We start from the raw sequence: 23668 nt of genomic DNA, 5'->3' as shown, positions 1-23668 counted from the left end.
ACACATACAAAGTACCTTCACATACAGTAAGTGCCTAACAAATTGAGCAAACATGAAAAGTGAAAATTAGCGCTCTATTTGCAGGGTGTCAATGGCACATGCTGAATACAGCTGAGTCAGCAGTGACTCTGAATTTGGATTTGGATCTACCCTGGTTGGGGTCAAGGAGTATTCTCTCATTAGCAGGTCCCTCCAGTTACATGACACTGTCACAGTTTCCTTAGTTTTGTCCCAAGAGTTTCTTTCTCTTGCAGACTCAATTCTTCTGGTGAGCAATAGTGTAATTTCTGCTAGAGTTTGCAACTGGGAACCCAGCTAACCCCAGTAGTCCTTGAAACAGAAAAGTTCCAAAGCTAAAAAATAAAACTCATCGAGAGCAGGAGCCAGGTCACTGAATATAGATCCATACATATCCCAATGCCTAGCACATGTTTCTAGCAAGTAGTAAGGAATCAATACTTATGAAGCAGTCAGCAATTGTCACAGTAATGCTGTGTAACAAAGCAACCAAAGACTCATTAGCTTAAAACAACAGTGATTTATTCTTTCCTATGTATCTAGCTATAGGTCAGTTGCTCTAGGCTGAGCTCCAGGTTGCTTCTCATCTCCCTTTGGACTGTGGGCTAGCTGAGTCATGTTCTCTTCAGGGTAGTGAAAGGAGCACAAGAGGACAATGGAATCATGCGATGCTTTTTACTTTTTTATGTTTTTTTAATTTATTTTATTTTTAAAGATTTATTTTTTATTTATTTCTCTCCCCTTCCCCCCCTCCCTGCTCTCTGTGTCCATTCACTGTGTGTTCTTCTGTGACCGCTTCTAATCAGCGGCACCGAGAATCTGTGTCTCTTTTTGTTGCGTCATCTTGTTGTGTCAGCTCTCCGTGTGCATGGCACATTCTTGGGCAGGCTGCACTTTCTTTCAAGCTGGGCGGCTCTCCTTATGGGGTGCACTCCTTGCGCGTGGGGCTCCCCTACGCGGGGACACCCCTGCGTGGCAGGGCACTCCTTGCGCGCATCAGCACTGCGCATGGGCCAGCTCCACACGGGTCAAGGAGGCCCGGGGTTTGAACCGCGGACCTCCCATGTGGTAGACGGACGCCCCAACCGCTGAGCCAAGTCCGCTTCCCTGTGATGCTTTTTAAAGCCTGGGCTCAGACTGTCCCGTCATCACTTCCGTCTGTCACTATGGACCAAAGCAAGTCACATGGCCAAGGCCACCATTAACGAGGTCGGGCAGTCTATTCCTTAAGTGGAGAGAGGAACTGCAGTGTTCATGTGGTGAAAGCCGTGGATGCAGGGAGGGGCTGGAAGGCCTGGGAAAAGAAATGCGTCTAATGCACTGACTGCTAGAGCAGCTCGCTGTTGACTTGGAGGTTACCCCAGAAAAACGGAGCCCCAGGTGATTTTAGACAGTACATAGGCAATCAGCTCATTTTAAGTGGCGCACATTTATTTTATCATGTCTATATCAGGAATCAAGCCGGGCTGCTAGAAATAGACCAGTGGTAACAGTGGCTTAAGTCAGAAGACTTATTTCTCTCTCACTGAAAAGAAGCTCGAGATGGTCCAGGCCATGGAATGATGGCTCCATTTCGTTCTCATGCAATTAGGTTTCTTGTGTCTATTCTACCACCCTTAGAGCACCCAGCCTCAAGCCTCCCTCATGGTCCAGGATGGGTGCTCGGGCTCCCACCATCACACGACATCCGTATTTCAGGCATCAGAAATAATACTTATCTTCCTTTTAAGAAAGCTTTTATGGAAGTTCCTTCCATCACCTTCCTCTTATATCTTGGTGGCTAGAGCTTCGTTCCATGGCCACCCCCATTGCGAGAGGAGCTGGGAGACAGCGCGCTTTGATGGGCTGTATCGCCAGTCTACGTAAGTCAGGTGTAAGTTATGTAGAAGAGGAAGCGAGTGAATGGAAACTCGGAGTAGGCAAAGAGTGGTGTCTGCCAGTTACTCTCTGCTTATGGGAGGTGACTGGTTTCTTATGAACAGGAGTGATAGAAAGTTTCTTTGATAAATACATTGATTTTTAAAGAGTGAGTCAGGGTAATAAAGGAATCTATCAGGTGAATAATACAATGACTAGTGTGTGGCGAGGACAAAACGGTGATGGTGGTACCCAGGGAATAAAGACTGGGCAGTTCCGACTCCTGTGGCTGGGGTTCGGGGCAGCCGATTTGATGCGTTTGTGCCTGGGTTCAAAGCTACAGTGACACACCCATTCAAACCCACCAGCGTCCCTGGCCGGACCGGCTCACGCCGCCGGCACGTTGGGCTGCCCCTCGTGACTGGGCACAGCGTCAGATGCCCGCCCACCTGCACATGCTCCGGAGCAGGCAGCTCTCCTTTCCTCTTCTCACAAAAATATCCTTGACATACACCTGGCATCCTGTATCACTCCCACAGGTGGTGGGAGACAACTGTGGCAGAATGGTGGGAGAGGGCCTGAGGCACAGGAAGACGGGCTGGGTGGGGGCCACGTGTTGTCCCCCTAAAGCAGGGACGAGTGTGGAAACCTTCTTATTTTCTTCAATGCCCTCCTCCCCCTTTCACCAAGAGCCCTGCGTCTCGCTAATGTGGACCCAGTGTTGACTTGGGCTTTTCCCTAAATTCCAGGTCACAGTGGCTAATGAGAAGTGAAATTGGTTGAATGAAGGTTTTATCTTCTCCTTTTCTGTCTGAGGTTGGGCAATGTCTGGGGGCATCCCCGGGTAGAGAAGGCTGCTAAAAGGGCAGTGCCCCCCAGCCCCAGTCTGAGAGGGCCGTTCTTCAGCGCGGCCCTCCCTGGATGCCACACTCGGGTACCAGTATTCAGTGATTCGGGGATATCCCCGAAACACAGACAAAAGCAAACAAACAGTAAAAAACACCCCACAGTCTTATCAAAGCATGGCATTCCTCCTACACAGCTCTGTCGCTTGTGCTCCAGGTGAATTTTTAAAACAAAATGCACACACAGCCTGGGGGATGCTACCATCGAAAGGATGTGGGGTACACGAACATGCAAACACAGATTTAAAATGACAGCTAAGTTGTCAACCAGAAAAAACACCGTTTTATTCTGCCATTCCCCCCTCTCTCTCCCCTCCTCAGTTTGTCTTCCTCAGCTGCTGGGTGGAGGGTGTGGGGGAGGGCACTAGCATTTTGGGGGAAGAGAGTGAGAAATCCGTTGAAAGTGCGGGATGAAGCACGTGCACTTCCCTCGCTTCCTCGGCAGAAGGCACCGAGCGGACAACAGCTCTGAGAATCCTGCATGGCTCCTTCCCGTTTCCCCATCTGCCCTGACTCAGGAGAACCTGTCTCCTGGATCGCTTGCTTTCCCACAGCCCGGAGAGACTTAAAAACAGCCACCCCGGCCGGGGTACCTACTCGGAAAAAGAGCCTCCGGGGGAGGCTGCATGTGGATCCAACTCTGCCCAACACTTCAACCTCCGTGTGCCTCAGTTTCCCCTTCTGTAAAGCGGAGATCAGCGCTCGTGCCCGTGTCATTGGGCTGGTGTGAGGATTTGTTGCATTCATGTAAAGGGTTTGAGACTCATGATATACAGTATTTTTAAGTCTCCCAGTAAGAAGTTTTGAAATTCTCATTTGACAGTTGAGAAAACTGAAACAGAAGTGAAGGAACCTGCTCGAAGACTTCCTGCAATCCTGTAGCATAGTGATATGGAGCTTTTAATGTATATATATAATTTTTTTTTGAAAATTCTCCTTATTTTGCCTTTAAGGCTGTGAGGGTGACACAGCGTGACTGCTTCCCTAAAAAGGAGAGATCTTCTCGTTTAATCTCAGCCCTCCCTTCCCTGAAGGGGATTTGAAGAACTTGCTGTGAACTTGGGGTCAACTTGGGCTGCGGAGCCCGGCAGGTCATGGGACGCAGAGGGCAGCTGGGGGCGCCCCTGCAGGCTGGGGACTGAGCTCATGGAGAAGGACCGGCTCGAGGAGAAGTGCAGAGGCAGAGTGAAAGCAGACTTTGGGCGGGCCGCAAGGATGCGCCCCCCGAAACCAAATGCCGCGTCACGTGGCGAAACGGGGGTCTGCAGAGGCAGCTGCCCAGCTGTGGGAATAGCCGCAACGTTCCCAGGATGCCAGGATTACCACAGGCTGGGAGGAGACGGGCACAACCCCACCTGCGAGGAAACAGGGCTCGCGCCGGCCACTCGTGCCTTCCACCCCCCCGCAGCCGGAGCAGGGATGGAAACGGAGACTAACAAGTGGGCAGTGCGGGAAACAACCTGCGCCTCCCCGGGAGCAGGTTCCACTCTGCCGTCCAGTAGCCACGGCCCCTGGTGGAATCACGCGCTGATTTGCACAAGGAGCTTCTTCCCGGTGTACCCAGTGCTGACCTCGTTATGCCTCGGTTCTGAAGAGGGCAGCTCGAGCCCAGGAAGGTCAGGTGGTGATCTGATGAAGCAATGTCTGCGAACTCAGCCGGGCAGCTGTCAGCACGTGCTGTGTTCGCAGCCAGTGCTGGCGGAGAGCAGTGAATGTGACTGGAAAACAAGGAGCCCCTGAAGCATGACTGGGCTCTGAGAGACAATGAAAAGATGACCCCGTCAGTGGCCCAGAATCATCAGGGAAGGTTCACTTGCTGGGCTGCTGGGCTGCCAAAATGCACTACACCAGAAATGGGTTGACTTTCACAGGTTGGATTTATTAGATTGTAAGCTTACAGTTCCTAGGCTGAGAAAAACGTCCAAGTCAAGACAGCCCCAGGCAGCGCTTTCTCCCGAAGCCTGGCTGCCTGCGATCCCGGGCTCCTCTGTCACAGGGCCCGGCACCTGGCGGCGCCTGCCCGGCTCTCCCTTCTCTTCCGGGTTTGGTTGCTTCGGCTTCCGGCTTCTTCTGGCTCTCAGTGCTTCTGTGGGTTTCTCTGTCTGTCTCTCGTATTCATCTCATTTGTAAAGGACCCCAGTAAGAGGGCTACGACCCACCCTGGGCCACGCCCACTGACGTTCTCTAATCCAGTGGCTCCACGACAGTAGGTGCACACCCACGGGAATGGACTGGTGCCAAGGACCTGATCTTCCAGGGTTCATAGAAGCCTCCAGCTAGCACACACATTGTCTCCAGCATCTTCTTCTTTGGATATGGAAGGGAATTTGCCTTCAGCATCTGAAACCCTCACTTGTCCAGAATGCTTACCCAGCGAGGAAACAGGATTACTCAGGCGGCAGGCTGTTAAAAACACAGGGTGAAGTTGCTCTGTCGTCATCTGCTATTCTGCTTCTTCTCTTCTGTGGTTTTCTCTTCTTCTTTTCAGGCTCCTTTTGTATTTTCACTCCTTTGGATATTGCGCCTCCCATTTTTGTAATGCTTCCTTATATTTCTCTTCCCACGAGAATCTGGTGTTTATTCTCTAATGCAAGGTAGAAAATCTTTTTCTATTTTTCTATGAAAGACCATTGACTCATGGGAAAAAAAGTTGCGTCGAGGGCCCAACAAGAACAACTATATTTAGGGTAATTTTTTCCCTCACTTAAAAAAATGTAACAACTTCAGTAAATGTGCTTTTTAGATCAAAGCAGGAGAGATAAAACTCTAGTCGACTGGTCCTGTGTTGTGTATATTTAAGACTGTGGGAAGAGGGAAAAGGAAGAGAGCCTGGGAGACGTGGAGATTGTACTGGGCAAAGAGAAGCCCAGCTCATTTTCTTAGGGAAGTGTCGGTTCACTGCTCCGGGGTCCTGGAAAGTCTCCGTCTGCCATCGTCTTCCTTTAAGACACCCACTCGAGGCGGCTGGGGGCCCTAGGGAGGCTGACCCGAACCTTGTTATGGCGAGAAGTTGGAAACAACCCACACACCCCTCCACGGAGGAACCAGCAGACCCCAGTTTGCTGCCCATACCTGGCCCCCGTTAGAAAGAAGGAGCCAGATCTGCCATTTGCCACGTGCAAAGGTCTTCTGCCTAAGTAGGGAAAAACAAAACAGAAAACCACAAGATAAAATTATACTGAGGTATGGACCTAGGAGCCTGAACAAAAGAAAAAAAGGTCTAGAAAAATATAGACCAAAGTGATGGAGTCAGCAAATCTGAGAGGAGGGTAAAGCTGTGTGTGTGTATTTTTGGAATTTGAAAAAGAAATTTAAAAATCAACATAGGTGATGGTTGTTGATTCAGTATTATTTACAGGTCTTCACCTTGGAAAGGCCCCAACTCTGGTTCACAGACCACCAGACTTCCATTACAGCAGAAAAAGTCTCTTGGCCAGAGCCTCACATTCTCAAATACAATTCCCTGAGGGACAGTTCAAACCAAGCCAAGGTTTTCTGTCCCAGGTTGTGATGGTTAGGCTATTGTGTCAACTCGGCCAGGTAATTGTGCCCAGTTGTTTGGTCAAGCAAGCACTGGGCTCCCTGTAATACAAGGGCATTGATGGAGTTTAGTCACCATTGACTTTACTGCAGTGGTAAATCATAGCTGGTTATAATTACATCCATCAGGGAGATGGCCCTCAGCAGTGAGTGATGCTTGTCCCCATCAGTTGAATGCCTTAAAAGGGGAAGTGATTCCAGCATTGGGAGAGAATTTCCCAGCTTGTCTTTGGATAGCCAGCATCTCCCAGAACTCATCAAGAACCTTCGTTGAACTTTCATTGCAGCCCCTGGTTGCAGCCTGCCTGTGGAACCTGGACTTGTGCATTTCCACAGCTGCGCGAGAGATTCTTAATACGATCGCATACTATTGATAGATATCTCTTGTTGATTCTGTTTCCCTAGAGAACCCTGACTAATACACAGGTACAGTTGTGATGGTTATCAGTTAGCTATTGCTGCATAACAAATGACCCCAAAAACTCAGTGACTTAAGACCATAGCCATTTACTCATGAGCCCGTGAGTCAGTGAGTCAGTCTGACATCAGCCGGGTGGTTTTTCTGGAGCATCTCGTACAGCTGCAGGTCAGCCAGGCAGCTCTGTGTCCGGGATTGTCTGTCTCCTGGCTGGAGGGAGGGAGGACAAGGAGGTGTCTCCAGTTACCCAACAGGCTAGCTGGGCTTGTCCACGTGCTCCCGGCTGGCTCAGCAGCAGCATCTCCTCGTTCCCGCTGCCTCCCATTGGTCAAATCAAGGCGTGAGCCCAGGCGCAAACCTTACTGTGGGCAGCTGCAGCCTCCCCTGGCAGAGGGGTACGTCCTCGCATGGAGAAGGCTTGCCGCCCGTCTTGGAGTCCACGCTGACCGGGGTCAGGCTCCAGGCATGCATCCCAGAGGGCAGAGGAGGCGCGTGGAATGGACAGCATTTCCGGCAGCTGGTCCTGATCATTGCTTTTTCCTATCAGAGGGATGTCTTGACGTGACTGGGGGGTGGTCCTGATGGCTCTAATTCAGGCCAGCAGAGGTCGGTCAAGCCCTCGCCAGGTAGACTGCCTTCCTTTCCTCACCTCCCCCAAGCCCCCCCCCCCAGCTCCCTCCTTTCCTCATCTTCAGCTGTGCTGCATGCACGTACTCCAATCACAACCATTTCTCAAGAGCGGATTTGATTGAGGCTGATTGCTGAGCTGGATGATTTTGTTCTCTTGCCTATCTGTACATATGAACAAGTACGATTTATTTAAAAAAGAAAACAAAAAAACAGCCTTTATTTGTTTCCCCCAGATGACAAAATAACAGTTCATTGCAGAAATTTTGGAAAATACGAAAAAGTTCAAAAAACTTAAAAGAACCCAGAGACAACCAGTGCCCCGTTCTTGGCGTGCCCCTCAGTCCTTGTACGTGGACGTGACGGAGCCCCGTGGTTCTGCCACAGAATGGCCAGAAGCTTCCCCCGGTGGCGCTGAAGTGGCAGCCCCCACCCACTGCCGGGGACTGTTTCCTTCACGGGGGACCTCTCCCTCCTGCCTGCAGTGCCCTCTGTTTGTTCATTTGGCTTTTTTCTCAAGTTGCTTCTGAAATTAGAAAACAAGAGCACAGCGTCTTGAAGCCAGACGGGAGTAGCTCTGGAGACCGTCCCTTAATCGCACAGACGAGGCGGCGAAGCCTGGGGAGGGAGGCCTCTTGCATGACCCCGCCTGGCAATCCGGGGGCACAACGGGGGCTCTCGGCGCCTCGTCCACCTTCTGCAGCCCCCTCGTCACCCAGCTGTCTTCTCCACAGCAGACCCGGGAGAGAACAGCGCCGAGAATCCTACCAGGAGACAAACGGAACATGGCTCTCCTGCCTGCCCCTGCCCTGCCATTCCTATTAAAACCCAAGTCAGACCTGGTCTCGCCTCTGCTCCATGCCCCGCTATGGCTCCCACCTCCCAGGGCAAAAGCCGCCCCTCCGTCCCTCCACCCTCTCCCCTTCCCCCTTGGCTCCCTCGGCCCCACCTCTCCGGCCCGTCTTCCTCACACACCGAGCACCCGCCCCTGAACCTTGGCACCTGCTGCCGTGAACGTACTTCCCCAGGGCTCTGCGGCGCCTCCGGCCCTCCTGCCCGTCTTGATTTAGTGCGGCCCTTTCCCACTGCCATGTTCTAACTTGAGCTCCTCACCCCGTGCCACACACACGCTCCCGGCTCCCCACCCAGCTTCGTTCGCCCCCGTCCCACCGCTAGGTGTTCTTTACTCTCACTTGCCCACCTGTGCTGAACATCCGATACCCCTTAGAATGATGGATGCTTGTGGGGCCGAGAGCTCGACTGGGCCAGCCCCGTCCACTGCCGGACACGGAGCCTGGCCCGTAGCAAGCGCTCGGTGAATGTCTGGCAGAATGGAAGAAGAATAGAAGCTCAGAGGGAGGAGGACTGGAAATAAGGGACACGGACTTCCAAACGACTTGATTCGTGCTAAAGGCGCTGGAGCAGGGAAGCTTGGCAGTGTTTCCTCCGGTCCTGTTTAATGAGCAAATAGTATTTGTTTGAAGAGCCAGCACTTTTGGTCAGGTGCTGCGCTTGCCCAGTGCGGGGAGAAAATGTGCTTTATCTCAGGGTCGTAGGGTGGGTCCAGGTCATGTTTTCTGAGCCAGAAGCCAAGGCAGAATAGCTGACAATTTGAATTAATACAGAATATCTGGTTTCTGGTCCTATCGGGACCAGAAATGTGGAGCTGAATGCAACGCCCGTGTGATGAGCGGCTCGCTGCACCCTGGGCCTGGAGCCAGGCCTGAGAGAAGCCCCTGTTCTCTGTTCAAGGGCTCAGAGCTTGCACCAGAATCGCAGGCCCCTCCACAAACAGCCGCAGGCAGGCTGCAGAGGGCTGGGGAGAGCGTGGTCGGGTGTTGCGGGTGCAGAGGGAACAGCAGCCTGCCTGAGGGCAGAGGGGAAAGCCAGGCTGCACGGAGGAGGTGGTGTCCACAAGGGGTTTTGAAGGTGGAAGAGAAGCTGGTGTAGTTGGCAGAGGAGGTGACTTTTTAAGCAAAGAGAATTAAACTTTGCAAAAGGACTGAGTCCTCCGATGTGGGATGCGTGGAGGAAACCGCACGTCCCTAGCGATGGAGGCGGCAGTAGGGCACCAGTGGGGCACGGCCCGCGAGGGCCCTGTGCGCCATGTCGGAGCGTCGCGGTGTTCCCCAAGGAGTTATTGAACAAGGAAAGTTGCCACCCGGTGTCTGCTTTACACCCTGGAATTCAGAAGAACCGGGGTGTGCCCTAGAATGGCAGGTGCCTCTTCATGGGGTGGAGAGAGAACCGGAAATAAAAGAATGTCCAAACAGCCCCCGTCTCCTGTTCTGCCGAGAGCCATCAAGTATAGCTGCGAGTGAGTCCACGCTTGTTTAAAAGTGTTTTTAGGACTTGTCATTTCGGTCCTGTTAGTTGCCTCTCCTTATCAATTCCTCCGCCTTCTGCTGGCAGGGCGGGCTCCTTCCCCGTGGGCGTAAGGCCCCACGTCTGCTGCGGTTCTCAGGGTGGGTCCCGGCTGCGGGCAGCTCCTGCCCCAGGGGAGACCCCTGCCTGCCCCCCTGCTGTGCTCAGGCCCTGGCAGCCGGGGGCTCGGGCTTCTCGGGGGCACCCTGTCTGAGGCCTTGGGGTGGGCGACGGCCTCCAGGCCAGTTCCCGAGGCTGTCGCTGGACGCGCCATCGAGGAGCTCATGCCGGTGGTAGGTGGAGGCCCTGCCTCGGGGGACACTGAGATTCCAGCTCACCGGTCCCGGCCCGCCGCCTGATGGAAACGCGCCAGGACTCCCTCCTGGGGGGCCGGGCCGGGCTGGGGACCCCCATTCTAAGGCCCGGCGAGCTCCGTGCCAGGCTGGAGCAAGCCTCTCCCCCCTGTGAGCCGGTCAGCACAGCCTCTCCCTGGCGCTCCTGTCTTCTTCTTGGGAGGCTGCTGGGGCCTGGCCCTTTCTGGGTGCTGGAGAAACAGAGACGCGGTAAGGCACTTGCCCTCTGGAGGCACGTTCTGGTGGCACGAACGTGTCGATGTGCCGTTCCCTGCCAACGCCGCAGTGGTGAGCCAGGGCCCGTGGGCTCGCCTGCGGGAGGCTTCCCAGCACTGGGGCAGGAAGAGCTGGCCTTCCACGAGGGGCCCACGAGGAGGAGGGCTCCAGATGGAGCGAGATCGTGTGCCAGGCCCCAGGATGGGGACAAGAGTGAAATCTTTTGGGAAAAGCATGGGTGGGCGGCTAAGGGTGCACCGTGTCTGGACCCTCCATGAGGACACGTGAGCAGAGGCAGGGGAGGGGGGCGTGGGTGCTGCCCCTTGCCCTGGGCCCCAAGCCAAATCTCCACACGTTCCAAATAACTTTTGTTAATATAGGATGCAAAAATACGAATTTCACCAGCTTGCCTTGTAGGGAAGAGGTCGGTGAGCTGCTCGGCCTCCTCCTTCCGCCGTCCCCTGCGCTGTCCACTGCTGCTCACAAGGACGAGCAGCCAGGACGGGTCTGGGCCTGGTTCTGGGTGCAGCCTTTGGAAAAGTCTTGTTTGGCCTGAGCAGGGAAAGGCTGCACTGTGGGAGGTGGACAAAGTCTACACTGTGACTCAAGTGTCTTAAAACAGACTTTCTCTTCCTAGAGTTACTGCCTGCACCCTAAGCACAAAGGTTGGGAGAAGGAAGACCAACATTTATTGGGCACCTATTATGTGCAAGGAGCTTTTACCTGCTCTCAGCAACCCACGAGGGGAAGAAAATTATCTGAAGAGAAAACGAAGGGTCACAGTGGCCCTAGGTCACACAGCTAAAACGTAGCAGCAGGATTTCAACCCAGATCAGATGCCAAAGCCTTTGTTCTTTTTGCTACCTTCCAGAAACTCAGCCAGTCAGGGTGTTTAAGGAATAGAAGCAAATGCAGTAGTCTTTTCCTAGGGTTGTCATTTAAGGTCCTTTCTTTTTTAAAAGATTTATTTATTTATTTCTCTCCCCTTCCCCCCCAACCCCGATTGTCTGTTCTCTGTGTCTATTTGCTGCGTCATCTTTGTCCACCCCTGTTGTTGTCAACGGCACAGGAATCTGTGTCTATTTTTGTTGCGTCATCTTGTTGTGTCAGCTCTCCGTGTGTGCAGCGCCATTCCTGGGCAGGCTGCGCTTTCTTTCGGGCTGGGCGGCTCTCCTTACGGGGCGCACTCCTTGCGCGTGGGGCTCCCCTATGGGGGGGACACCCCTGTGTGGCACGGCACTCCTTGCGCGCATCAGCACTGCTCATGGGCCAGCTCCACATGGGTCAAGGAGGCCCGGGGTTTGAACCGCGGACCTCCCATGTCATCGGCATATGCCCTAACCACTGGGCCAAGTCTGCTTCCCGCTAGGGCCTTAAGCAACAGGAATTCATTTTCTCAGTTCTGGAGGCCAAAAGTCCAAAATGAAGGTGTTGGCAGCACTGCGCTCCCTCGGAGGACTGGGGGGGTCTCCCCATGCCTCTTCCTTGGCTGCAGGAGGTGGCCTGATGGCAGTGCATGGCCTTCTCTGCCTCAGTGGTCAAAACGGCCTTGGCCCGTCGCTCTGTCGGTGTCCAGTCCTCCCCTCCTTATCAGGACTCGGGTTGTGCTGGGTCAGGCCCACCCCATCCAGTTTGTCCCCATCCTCCCTAATCACATCTCCAAAGACCCTGTGTCCAAAAAGGCCAGGCACGTGGGCTGGGCGCTAGGACACGGCCCTGTCTTTTGGGGGGAAACACAACCCCAGAATAGTGATCTTAAGGACACAAAGAAAGTAGTTCAAGTAATTTCTGAAAAAATCCCAGTTAAGCCAGTGACTTCTCTGATTTGGCAGATTGTTAACTGTCCCTTTATTTGGTTGTTTTAATTTTTCTGAAGTTTAAAAAAAATGCTTGGGATTGCCAATCTCACGGAGTCCTGCAATTTGCCTCCAGCATTATTTGGAGTCTGCGGAGCATCCTGTTATTTCATTGCAGACTTTTAATTCCTTGATGTCATCGCATCCTGGAAGTTTCAGGTGGCGAATGGAAAATGCCGTGCCCCTCCGCACAGCTGCTGCTTGTTTACAAGCCAGAGGCGCTTTCTGTTAAATGCGACTCTGGTCGGAAAGATCAGGGTGAAAGGTCTGGCGTTTCAGGATTCTGGCGAACCCAGAACGGCCCAGAGGGCCCCATTGCACGAAAGAGAAAAGCGACAGAAGGATGTCTCGCCCCAGGGGGGACACTTGGGAACTAAAATCTCACGTAGCCAGCCCCCTCCGTCCTCCAGCATCCAAACTACCGCCCTGGAGCACGGCACAAAAGGAAGGCCTTCTTGCTAAATGCCAAGAACCGTGGTGATGGCCCCGTGTGTTTCCTCTTATTTATACAGTGGCAAGTAGGATGTTTTCAAATAAATCCTCTAAATCAGAAGTCCTGAGAATGTGTTACTTGGAAAATGCCGCACTGTTCGCAGCCTGTCATTGGTTACGTCATAAAGCGTGCTCCAAACAGCCCCAAACCAACCCACCTGAGCCGGAACGTGTTTCCGCAGCCGTGTGCTGGCTCCTGGCACCTTTATACCTTTTTTGAAGCAGTTGTCAATTAGTAACGGAGTTCATTTCTGCTTTGCCCCCTTGGTAGCGCGGGGCTCGGGCTCGGGCCGGGAGGTGGACCCCAGGGGGCTGGTTTTGGTCGGCGGAAGGTCCCTCTCCTCACGGGGGCAGCTGGGGAGATGAAAACATGCTGGACCAAGTGTCCGTGGATGGAAATGGGGACATCGGCAGACAGAAGAGGAAATGGCTTTTGTTGAGGGAAACAAACTGTTTTCCAGGACAACAAGCTGTGACCCTGGACTTTTTGCCATATGCGTGTTTTTCCCAAAAGGCAGCGGGAGGCCGAGGAGCAGCGCCTGCTGGTGGCACAGCCACCCTCGCCCCGGCGTGGGGGCAGGACGCGCGCCGTGGGCAGCGGGCCGCCCGTGTCTAGCCCCAGGGCCACGTCGCCTCCTCGAGTCCCCCGGCCCTGCGACCTGTCCTCTGCTCCCAGGCCGCCAGCTCCGGGGAGCGAAGAAGGACGCTCGGGGCTGGTGGGCCACGTCGGTGACGACCGCACGCTCGTCCTGGGGGCAGCCGTGGGTGCGGGTCCGGCCTTGCAGCCCGAGGACGCGTTTCCTTCGCTCTGGTTTGTCGTTGGTCTGACCTCCCCTTCACTCTGGTTTGTCGTTGGTCTTACCTCCCCTTCGCTCTGGTTTGTCGTTGGTCTGACCTCCCCTTCACTCTGGTTTGTCGTTGGTCTTACCTCTGTGCGCCATGGTAGGCGGAGTCTGTGGTGGAGGTCTTCACGCTCTTGGGTGTAGACGGATCTCAGGGAGCCTGCGGGAAACCACAGTTGAAACCGGGATGTCCAAATTTTAAAAGAGACAGCCAGGCTGACGCGTAAAGGAGGAAGGAGATGCGCAGAGCCTCGTTGAAGTGACGCACTGGGATCGGGGAACAGGGAGCGAGCCGGGGGAGCGGGCAAGAGGGCGGCCCCTGGGCTGGCTTGCCGTCGTCCAGGCCGTGGCGCTGACTCCAGCATCACAGGCTCGGCCGCAGCCAGGGCTTCCAAAGTCGGCCCCAAAACCCGGATCATTGGAAGACTCATTGTCTGGGTTGCGTTTCTATTGTCTACGGCGCCCTCCCTGCCGCAGGTGGAGAAACGTTTGCCTTAATCGGGGAGGGGCAGGGGACGGGAGGCACGGATGCTTCAGGCCAGAAGATGGAAACCGAGGAGCATAACGGAAAGAAGGTGGCTTTTGTCGCCCACTAAACAAAAAAGACATTTCAACTGATGCGATGGTGAGACTCCAATTCCCACACTTTGCCAGGGATGACGAAAATTAGCTGAGTCCTTTTGGAAATAACTTTCACTTATGCAAATGAAGGCTAGCCAGATACTCCTGTCCTTTGATCTAGAAGTTGGTCCGAAGAAGTCCAGAAATAGCTGTGAATTCCTCTATAATAGTGAAAAAACTTGAAGGCAATCTCAGCGCTCGACAGTAAGAAATCGCCAGTGGCTTCTGGTTCGTCCCACGGCAGTCGGGGTCAGCACAAGCATGGGTGACGCCACTGCGTGGGAAAGGGGCGCGTGTGGCCCCGATGCTCGCTGGAGACCAGCTGGGACGCCTCCGTGCCTTGCAGAGGTGCTCAGGAAATGTGTGCCAGACGAACATGCCCGGCAGCGGGGGCTGAGCCTCTGCCCGCCTTGTCCCCAAGCCGTGCCCCTCAGGCCCCAGAGGGACAGATGGTGGCCGTGCCGGATGGCACGTGAGCCTGCATCCCACCCCGGCTGCCCCCGTCGGGGCCTCTGGGCCCCCGTCACGGCCCGTGTCATCGCTCTCCTGGCACTGGCCTCGTTCCCGAGGACGGCAGAGCAGGGTGGGCCCAGGCCGCCCCGTCTTTCCTGCGAGGACTGGAGCTGGGCCTGGGCGAGCCGGAGGGGCCGCGGCAGCACGCGGGGCGGGGGCCGGCGAGGGACCCAGCCCACTGTCGGCGCGCCACGTGGCACGCTGGCCACACAGGCGCCTGGAGGGCCCTTCAGGGCGGGCGGGAGGGAGCGTGCCCGCCGTTCACCCCTGGGCTCTCAGAGCCACGCTCCTGGCCCCGCCTTGTCCCGGCCCGAGGTGCCGAGTCTGGAAGTTTCTCCCCGAGGTGCGTTTCACACGCCGAAGCGCGAGTGCGTGCCATCGTTGGGGCACCCCGCCCGACCGCCGCCGTGGGCGCCGAGTTCCAGATCCCGCCATGCCCGCCTGGCTGGCTCCACCGGGAGAAGTGACCTGCCCGCCCAGGACGCGGGGATGCTGCCCTCCCACACACGTGACGCCGTGGACGTCCGTGGGGCGCAGCCTCGGCCTTCCGAATCTCCACGTGCTGCACCTGGATGTCAGCAGCGCCCCCGGGTGCTTCTCAAACGTGCCGGTGGGAGGGACGCATGTGTGCCTGCAGACGAAGAGAGGAAGGGTCTCTGGGGCCTCTAGGAACCCCCAGACAAGTGTGAAAAACAAGAGTCTCTTCCTGTCTGAACATCACTATCAAAATCCACGCCTGCCCATTTTCAGGACTTGGAGTTGTCCTCAGTGATATTGCAGGGACAGACGCAGGACATTGTATGTCCTGCCATATCCCACTGAAGGGACTGGGGGAGAGTGTAAACTACAATGTAAACCACTATCCATGCCGTGCAGCAGTGCCCAAAGTGTATTCACCAAATGCAATGAATGTGCCACGATGATGGAAGAGGTTGTCGATGTGGGGAGTGGGGGGAGTGGGCAGTGGGGTATACGGGAACTTCATATTTTTTAATGTAATATTTTGTATGATCTCTGTGTCCTTTAAAAAAAAGATAATAAAAAAATCATGCCCTTTGCTGAGAACTTTCTCTAAGCTTTGATATACATTATATATGAACCACAGAAAATGCTCTTGTTCTGTGGGTCTTTAGAAAACAGGAATGGAGGAGAGCGGGTGTAGCTCAGTGGTTGAGCACGTGCTTCGCATGTACAAGGTCCCAGGTTCAATCCCCAGTACCGCCTTTAAAAAAAGACAAAACCCACAACAGATAGGAAGGCATCATTCAGCAATTTGAGTTTTTTCTCCTAACGACATGAGTTAGCAGTCCCTTTTGGCCTGGTTGCGTTGGCAGGCTGCTGACATGAGACTGAACCTTAGCAGTATTTATTTCTGGGTGGTGAGGGCAGGAGTGGCTTCTGTTCCCGTTTGCATTTCTGCAGTAGTATGTACCAGTGACTTCCTCTGTGCCTGGCTTTGTCCTAAGTGCTTTGCATCTTAGCCACAGCCCAAGAAAGCAGGCACTTTGCAGACAAGGAAACTGAGGCCCCAAGGTGTCAGGGACCCTGCAGGAGTGCAGAATCCAAGCCACGGCCCTCTCTCCAGACTCTCCCACTTAACCCCACATCAACGGCTGCCCGGATGCCTTTTTATTTTTTTCCCAGAGAGCTACTTGACCGTGTATTCCTTCTAGGACCAGAAAACAGGCAGCATGTATTATTTAAAATGTAGGCAAATGCACACGAGGATTTGTCCCCATGCCATCTGGCTCCTGAATAGAAAGTATTTTCCGTGTCCCAGTAGAGCCTTTGGCGATAATGGGCGTGCTTGTTCTCTGCACTGTCCAAGAGAGTAGCCACAGGCCACAGGGGGCCACAGAGCACCTGAAACACGGCCAGGGAGACCGAGGCACTGAGTTTTCAATATCCTGTACTTTAATTCATTTACTTTTACGTTTAAGTGGGCCCAGGGGGCTGGCGGTCGCCGTGTCAGACAGCGCACCTGGGTGCCGCCCCGCTACCCGCTGCCATGCAGCTGATGGTACCAAGGACTCCTGCCTGCTTTCGGTGACTTCTTGGCAGAAACCGGGCCGCTGCCCCACCTGCCCACAGACTCCAGAATGTTCTGTCCTGCGTGGGGCTGGAGCAGCAGCCACGGGACGATGCTCCATCTTTCGGTGCTAAAGAGCTGCCCAGAGTCCCAGGTGGCCAGGCTCACGCACCGCCGTGGGCAGGGCCGGAGGGGGCGGGGGCTGGGCTAGCAGGACGCCTCTCTTTGCCTCCCTGGGACTGAGCGGGCGGAGACCCAGGGACCCAGCCTCCCAGCTCCCCCGTTACCACAAGGAACCCCCAACCCTTGGGTGTCATCTGCCCACCGCGGGTGCCGCTCGCTCCTGCGTTTGCTTGAGGAGTCTGCTTGATGGAAAACTCTAGATCCCCTTTCCCAGTTTCCAGGAATCACAGAGCGCTTCTGACGTTCTCCTTACCGACGCGCATCCTATACCGTGTGCCGTATGTTAATGCAGACCAGAGGCCAGGGGGCGTCCTGTTGTGTTAAGAGCCTTTCCCCACGTCCCAGAGGTCGTCGGGAATGTCCCGGAGCTGAAAGTACCTTGGGCAGACAGGCGGTCCAGCCTCCCCCATCTCTGATTTTACGGTACGCTGCAGGGATCGCAGTCCCTGCCTTACTCAAATTGGTGGTGAGCACTTATTGAGTGCTTGCTGTATGCCGCACCCTAGGCTGGCCACCTCGCACCCACGCTCCCGTTCCATCCTCCCAGCACCCTATGGCCTGGGTTGTGCTTGATTACCCTGCGTTGCCAGGGGAGGAAGCTGAGCCCTCAGGAGAGGCCGTCACTTGCCCAGAGTCCCACGGTGGTGGCAGGAAAGACCTCCGTCCTGAACCTCGGCCTGGCTCTCTGGTCTCCTCGTCGTTAAACTGGGGTGGTGACTCCCACCTCCCTGTCGGGGCTGTTACTATCGATTTGATCATCAAAGAGCAAGTAGTAATCCAGTCCATTGGCCAGGTATACAGTCAGTGCTTAATAAACAGGTTTCTTTTTTTGCCTTTATAACATGTTAGTTGACATTGCGTTGGCAAGAGTGTTTGCGCGTTCATTCATTGAACTGACCGGGCATAACTGGGCAGGCTTTTTCCTCTGTTGAAGGGAAGCCTGAGCTCTGGAATCAGAAGTCATTCCTCAGCTCCGTGTTTGCTGAATGACCAGACCCATTTCTCTCTGTGCTTGAGAAAACGCTGACCCACCTTTTTCTGAAAGGTCTGGGATCCTGACTTCAGATTTCTACTGCTTGAATTTTCTCAGCTTTCTGAAAGTTCCACTTCTTAAATAATTAAAAATATAACGTCACACATCCCCGAGTGATGAATCTGCATTTCTTCTCAAAGCGGTTAACCGTACCATGTGCAATCTTCTCTATTTTTAGAAGTAACATTAACTACAGTTTCAACACAAGTTAAACTTGAGCCTGTATTTTCCTTCTGTAATAACATGAATTGGGAGCTTCTGTCATCCACTGGAGGACACAGCAGAGCCAACTTAGTGTTTTTGGAGGAAAAAAATGGTCTGTTCCTGTTAAATCTGGGAATTTTTAGTTTGAAGGAAACTAAGCTGAAAGGTAATGTAACGCTTCTCTCTAAGAGAGCTGTGACTAGGGTGAAGATTCAGACCGAGGGAGAGAAAACCCTTTGACATGTGAGGATTCGAGGTCAGAGAGGTAGAAGAGTCTCTGTGTGCAAAGAATGCTGAATCCCAAGATAGTTTATGACTTTATGGCATTGCTTCTCTGAAACTGGGGAATAAGAGAAGGAGTGGGGCAAAGGAAATGGAAACTAACCTTTGCTCAAGACCTGTTACACTCTGGGTGCATTCTGCTATTTCCTTTATTCTCCCAACATCTCTGTGAGATGAGATGTCTCCCCATTTTATTGACAGGGAAACTGAGGCTCGAAAAGAGGAAGGGACTGGGGGTAAGCACTAGCTTGAATTTAGTGTTTTCATTCCCTTGCTTTTATGTTTCTATCACATAGGTATAGGTCTCTAAAAATGTATTGTTTGGTCTTGCCTCTTTGTTAGCATTATAAAATGGCATCCCACTGAGGGTAGCCTCCAATGGCCTGCTTTTGCACTTTATAGTTTGTTTCTGAGATTCAGCTACATCATGCATACTGTAACTTTATTCACTTTTCATTTCAATATAATAATCCATTTGGTTACAGTGCACCCATTCTCCAGTTCATGGACCCTTGAACCATTTTTTCTTGCTATAATGTTCTGTCTCTCTTTGGAGCAAGGTATGAGACCTTCTCTTGGGCATAGACCTTGGGGTGAAATTGCTCAGTGGTTGCATATGGCAACTCAACTTTACGAGATGCCAAGTTGTTTTCCCAAGTGCTGTCTGGGTTTCTCACCGGCCTGTCGTAGGCATGCGTTTGTGACTTGCTAGTCACAGACTAGCAGTTGAGACTACATGAGGTCTTCCTCCCAGCTTCTAAAGCAATGGTTTCTTCTACTCTCTTGCTCATCCACTAGCAGTTTTTATCCTTCCTTTGGGCTTTTAGTGAGTGTCTTAGTTTGCCACCGCCCTGCTGATGCAATGTACCAGAAATTGGCTGGCTTATATAACGGGGATTTTATTTAGGGGAAAAACATAGTTCCAAGGCTGTGAAAATGTCCAAATCAAAGTACCATCAGAGATGCTTTCTCACCAAAGTCGTCCACTGGTGATCCTGGCATCCTGCTACATGGCCATCAGGCATATGGCAGGGTTGACTCCTCAGCCCTGAGCTTAAGCATGAGCCCTTGGGGACTTCATGCTTAAGCTCTGGCTGCTAACAGCCCTAAAGTCCTCTCTCACATGGCAGGGCAAAAAATGGAGGCTTCTTTTCTCTGTCTCTCTCTTTCTCAGTGTCTCCATTTATATCAGAACCAGCAAGAAGGCAGCGACCCAAACTGGCTCAAGCCTCTCTGATGTAGTCCAATCAAAACCAAGTGATATAATCAAAGGCCCCTTAACTGAATTTAATGCAATCAAAGGGCCCCGCATCCACAGGAATGGATTAGTTTAAGAATATGATCTTTTCTGGGTTCACAGAATTCAAACTGTCACACTAGCCATGACTCCCACATCTGGCTCTGGCTCCTGCGCTGTCCAGGCATGTGTTTCTTGAGACCAGAGACTCCCCAGCCGCCATTGGCCTTAACCGCATGCTCTGTAAGAGTGCTTGCTGGCATCTCCTAAGCCTCCTGTGGGTCAGCCCGAATGCAGAGCCAAGGCCATAACTGTGACGGAGGGAGAGTTTTGTCCTCATAAAAGGCCTAAGCTCCTGAGGAAACTGGAGGCAGCTCCCCAGCCTCCACTCCATCCCAACCCTGTCCGTCTACTCTCACTGTCCACTTGACTCTAGGAAGAAGGATCCCCTGGACATCAGGAAAGGGGGCATTTGTCAGGCGGACATGAGTGACTTCAGCAGCCTGTTACAGAGCTTATTGCTCCTTGGGTCTCTCCATCTGGGTGTTATTGAGTTGGGACAAAGCCAAAATGAGAGTCCTTTTCCCAAAATTAGTTCTTCCATCTTTTGATTGAGTTGCTTCTCTGGTTGGGTGAGCAAATCCTCAAAGGCCACCAGTGGGGCCTACTGGAAGGTGGCCACCTCGCACCTCGAGGGTAAGGACAGTACAGTCTAGTTGGCTCCAAAGAAGAAGCAGGTATGAGAAAGGATGAGAAGGTTCTGGTGGCAAACAGGCAATCCTTGTAAAGAAACACCCAGTTAGGAGTTAGGAAAATGCAGCCAAGGGCACCCACTAGAGACCTCCTCAGCAGAGAAGGCAATGGGGGACGGTGTTTCTGCAGGGAAGATGGCAAAACGGGAAGCTAGACGTCCTGATGTCTTGTGGAAACTCTCCGTCATTCTAGATGTGCCTGGTTGGCAGATTTATCCTTCATGAGATAGATGAACCGATGAGGAAATGTACTGGACTGATTTGCTTACCTTTCAAATAATACTTGCCGCATCTTTTCTCTGATGACACAAGCAATGGCTGGTCAATATCTGGGAGAAAAAAACAGAAAAGCATTGAGGCAGCTGCTGCATGTGGGGTTAAGCTGATGACCCCAGAAATTAGTCCTCCTTAGATCAGATTCTGGCTCCACCTCTGTAGCGCCACACACAGGGTTCTCGACTTCTCTGGACCTTAGTTTCTTCATGTGCTGGGAAAGTAGCTGACCATGCCTGGAGTCTGCAGAGCCGAGGGCCTGCCTTTGGCAGCCTTGGTAGCAAGGACCTTATTGTCTTTGTTTCATGTGTTTAGTGGTTGACCGTAAGATTAGAGGAGTCAGTCCGGCCTCATTTAGGGACCTCTCTTATGTGATATCTCATCACTCACTACAACAGTTTCAAGTTTGTTGTTAAGCTCAGAAAAGATCACGTTGTTAAAACTAGCCCACTCCTGAGGGTGTGGGACCCTTTGATTGCATTAGGATTCAATTCTGGGAGCTTCTGGTTATACCACTTTTGATTAAATAACTTTAGGGCTTTTGACTGGACTATGTCAGGGAGGCATGAGCCAGGTCAGGTCTCAGCCCTCTCATGGGAAGTCTTACATACACTGAGAACTAGAAGCAGAAACCCACAAAGGAAGCCGCCATTTTGGCCCTGCCACGTGAGAGCGTGGGCTCCATAGGTCAGCCGCCATCTTGCCTTGCCACGTGGCAGGCGCCCAGGACCTGCCAGCGGCCAACTCTGAGACGCATCTCTGATGATGCCTTGATTTGGACATCTTCACAGCCTCGGCACTGTCAGCTTTAGCCTAATAAATTTCCCATTATAAACGTCAACCCGTTTCTGGTATTTTGCATCAGCAGCCGTAGCAAACAAACACCCACCCCACCCCAGGCGCCGCCTCCAGGCTCTGCAGCTCTCTCCCCACCCAGTTCTGAGGCAGAGTCCTCACCGTCTAACTCCTAGTAGCCTGAGCCTTCCTACCCAGGCAGACCAAGTTGGAACTGGTGGACAAAACTTTTGACAAGACTGCCCATGATGACCTTGCAGAGAAAGCAATAACCAGACCACGCTTTTAAAAACACAGATGGGGGCAGCAGACTTGGCCCAGTGGTTAGGGCGGCCGCCTACCACATGGGAGGTCCGCGGTTCAAACCCCGGGCCTCCTTGACCCGTGTGCAGCTGGCCCATGCGCAGTGCTGATGCACGCAAGGAGTGCCGTGCCACACAGGGGTGTCCCTGTGTAGGGGAGCCCCAGGCGCAAGGAGTGCACCCCGTAAGGAGAGCCGCCCAGCGCGAAAGAAAGTGCAGCCTGCCCAGGAATGGCGCCACACACACGGAGAGCTGACACAGCAAGATGACACGCAACAAAAAAGAAACACAGATTTCCCAGTGCCACTGATAAGGATAGAAGTGGTCGCAGAAAAACATACAGCAAATGGACACAGAGTGCAGACAACCCGGGGGGGGGGGGGGGAAGGGGAGAGGTAAAAAACAAAACAAAAGCAGATGCCATGCGCTCACTCTGTATGAAGCCCTTTGGGGGCTCTCAGCCCCTGCCTGGGTTGCCCCCGTGGCCTCATCGGCTTGCCCAGGGCTTCCTCCCACCTCGGGACCTTAGCCCGTGCTGGTCCCTGAGCCTGGAACGCTCTCTCCCAGCCCCTCTGCTCCCTTGTCCTCCCAGCTCTTCCCATCTCTGCTCACACAGCATTTCCTCAAGGCGAGTCGCTCAGCCTCCCAGACCTCACTCCTTCACGTCTGTAAAAAGCAAAAAGCATGCAAGTGCACGAGGTGCTTGCACGTGGAGAACATTCTTGTGGATCTGGTTTGCGGAGCGCGTTGGCTGCTGCGTGTGGCAGTTAATTCCATTCCCCGGTGGTTGGTACTCACAGATCTGTGAAAGCTCCAAAAGGCCACGCCCCAGAGGCTCCCCCTTTCCCCCCATATCTACAGACTCACTAGAGCCAGGCCATATGGCGAGTGCGAATTCGTCTCAGTGAGAGCTGCCTGGTCCCCTTAGTCCCAAAACTCACCCCAGGCATGAGCAGCTTCTGTGCACGGGCCCCACCCCTACCCCCGCCCCTTCGCCCCCTCGCCCCCCGCCCCTCGCCCCCGTGGTCTGGTGACTGGGTTTTCACAGCAGGTTCTTGATCCTTATAAGGAAGAGCTTTGCTTTTCAGGCTTCAACCCCCCAGTGCTCCCTGGCTGCCTGCGTTTTGCCTGTCAAAAGCCTGACTGGGAACGGCTAGGAAATGGGGGAAAGAATCCCCAGCTCTCAGAGGGATGAGGATCAAACGAAGTCAGCTCTGCAAGGAGTGCTTGGAGAACTGTAAAGTGCTGCGGAAGCATCAGGTGTTGTTATTACGGCGCTGAGATGTGTTCTCTCCTTCTAAGGAGAAGGCTGTCTCTTCCCAGCTTCTGTTAGAACATGAATACCAAGTAGATCTAGTGCCCTGAGAAGAGGGAGGTGGAATTAACAGGATCAGCAGCTTTCTGGATCCTTCCCAGTAATCTCTTTTTATGCACATGGTAGTAGCACAGAAAGATATTTTCAGGTAGAAATTTTTTTTCCTGAGACAAAACTGGGATGGCTTAGCCAGACCACAAATCATTATTAAGTGCTTATTTTGTGTCAAATATAGTGCTAGAGGAATTGGGGTAAACAAAACTAAAAATATGTTGGATTGAGGCTTGAGGAGCAGGATTCTTTCTGGAAAAAAAAAAAAACAGAAAGAAAAGAAGAATTTTAATTGCATGGGCAGAACTATTGCTCAGTAGACTCAGTATAAATGATGAGAAAGAAAACTCATCTCAGCCATCGCTGCAGTGACGGAGTTGAATCTTTTTGGTGAGTGGATGTCATAGAAATAGTGCCTTCAGCCCCATCTGAACATTTATAAAAGAACCTACCTTTGTCCAGGCCTATGCAAGGGGCCCTGAGGAATATGCAGATGAATAAATTGTTCCCCTTGTTCTCGGGGACAGCCCTGGCAAACAAGGGTCAGGACGCAGGCCTTCAGAACCTCCGCCTGCACCCGTGGCAGACAT

The 23668-nt window shown here is 53.2% G+C and overlaps 2 protein-coding genes across 9 annotated transcripts in view; one reads left to right on the top strand and one right to left on the bottom strand.

The window, feature by feature from the left end:
• Positions 1-23668, top strand: part of MGLL (monoglyceride lipase) — a 131317-nt gene that overhangs the window by 69254 nt on the left and 38395 nt on the right. The gene's annotated exons all lie outside the window — the stretch shown is intronic.
• On the bottom strand, positions 11233-22696 carry LOC139437658 (uncharacterized). 2 transcript variants are annotated; one of them, XM_071212253.1, is made up of 2 exons: positions 22654-22696; positions 11233-20671 (listed from the first exon to the last, which is right to left on the bottom strand). In XM_071212253.1, the coding sequence occupies exon 2, from the start codon at positions 13917-13919 to the stop codon at positions 12879-12881; it is 1041 nt and encodes a 346-aa protein (XP_071068354.1). In that variant the 5' UTR covers positions 13920-20671; positions 22654-22696; the 3' UTR covers positions 11233-12878. The 2 variants fall into 2 exon arrangements, with proteins under 2 accessions (XP_071068354.1, XP_071068353.1); XM_071212252.1 differs by lacking the exon at positions 22654-22696 and adding an exon at positions 22580-22628.

The sequence above is a fragment of the Dasypus novemcinctus genome, chromosome 26 (assembly GCF_030445035.2).
Source record: "Dasypus novemcinctus isolate mDasNov1 chromosome 26, mDasNov1.1.hap2, whole genome shotgun sequence".
In the NCBI taxonomy this organism is placed as follows: domain Eukaryota; kingdom Metazoa; phylum Chordata; class Mammalia; order Cingulata; family Dasypodidae; genus Dasypus; species Dasypus novemcinctus.
Note: the sequence above shows the minus strand (reverse complement) of the source record. Positions and strands in the feature narration are given on the sequence as shown.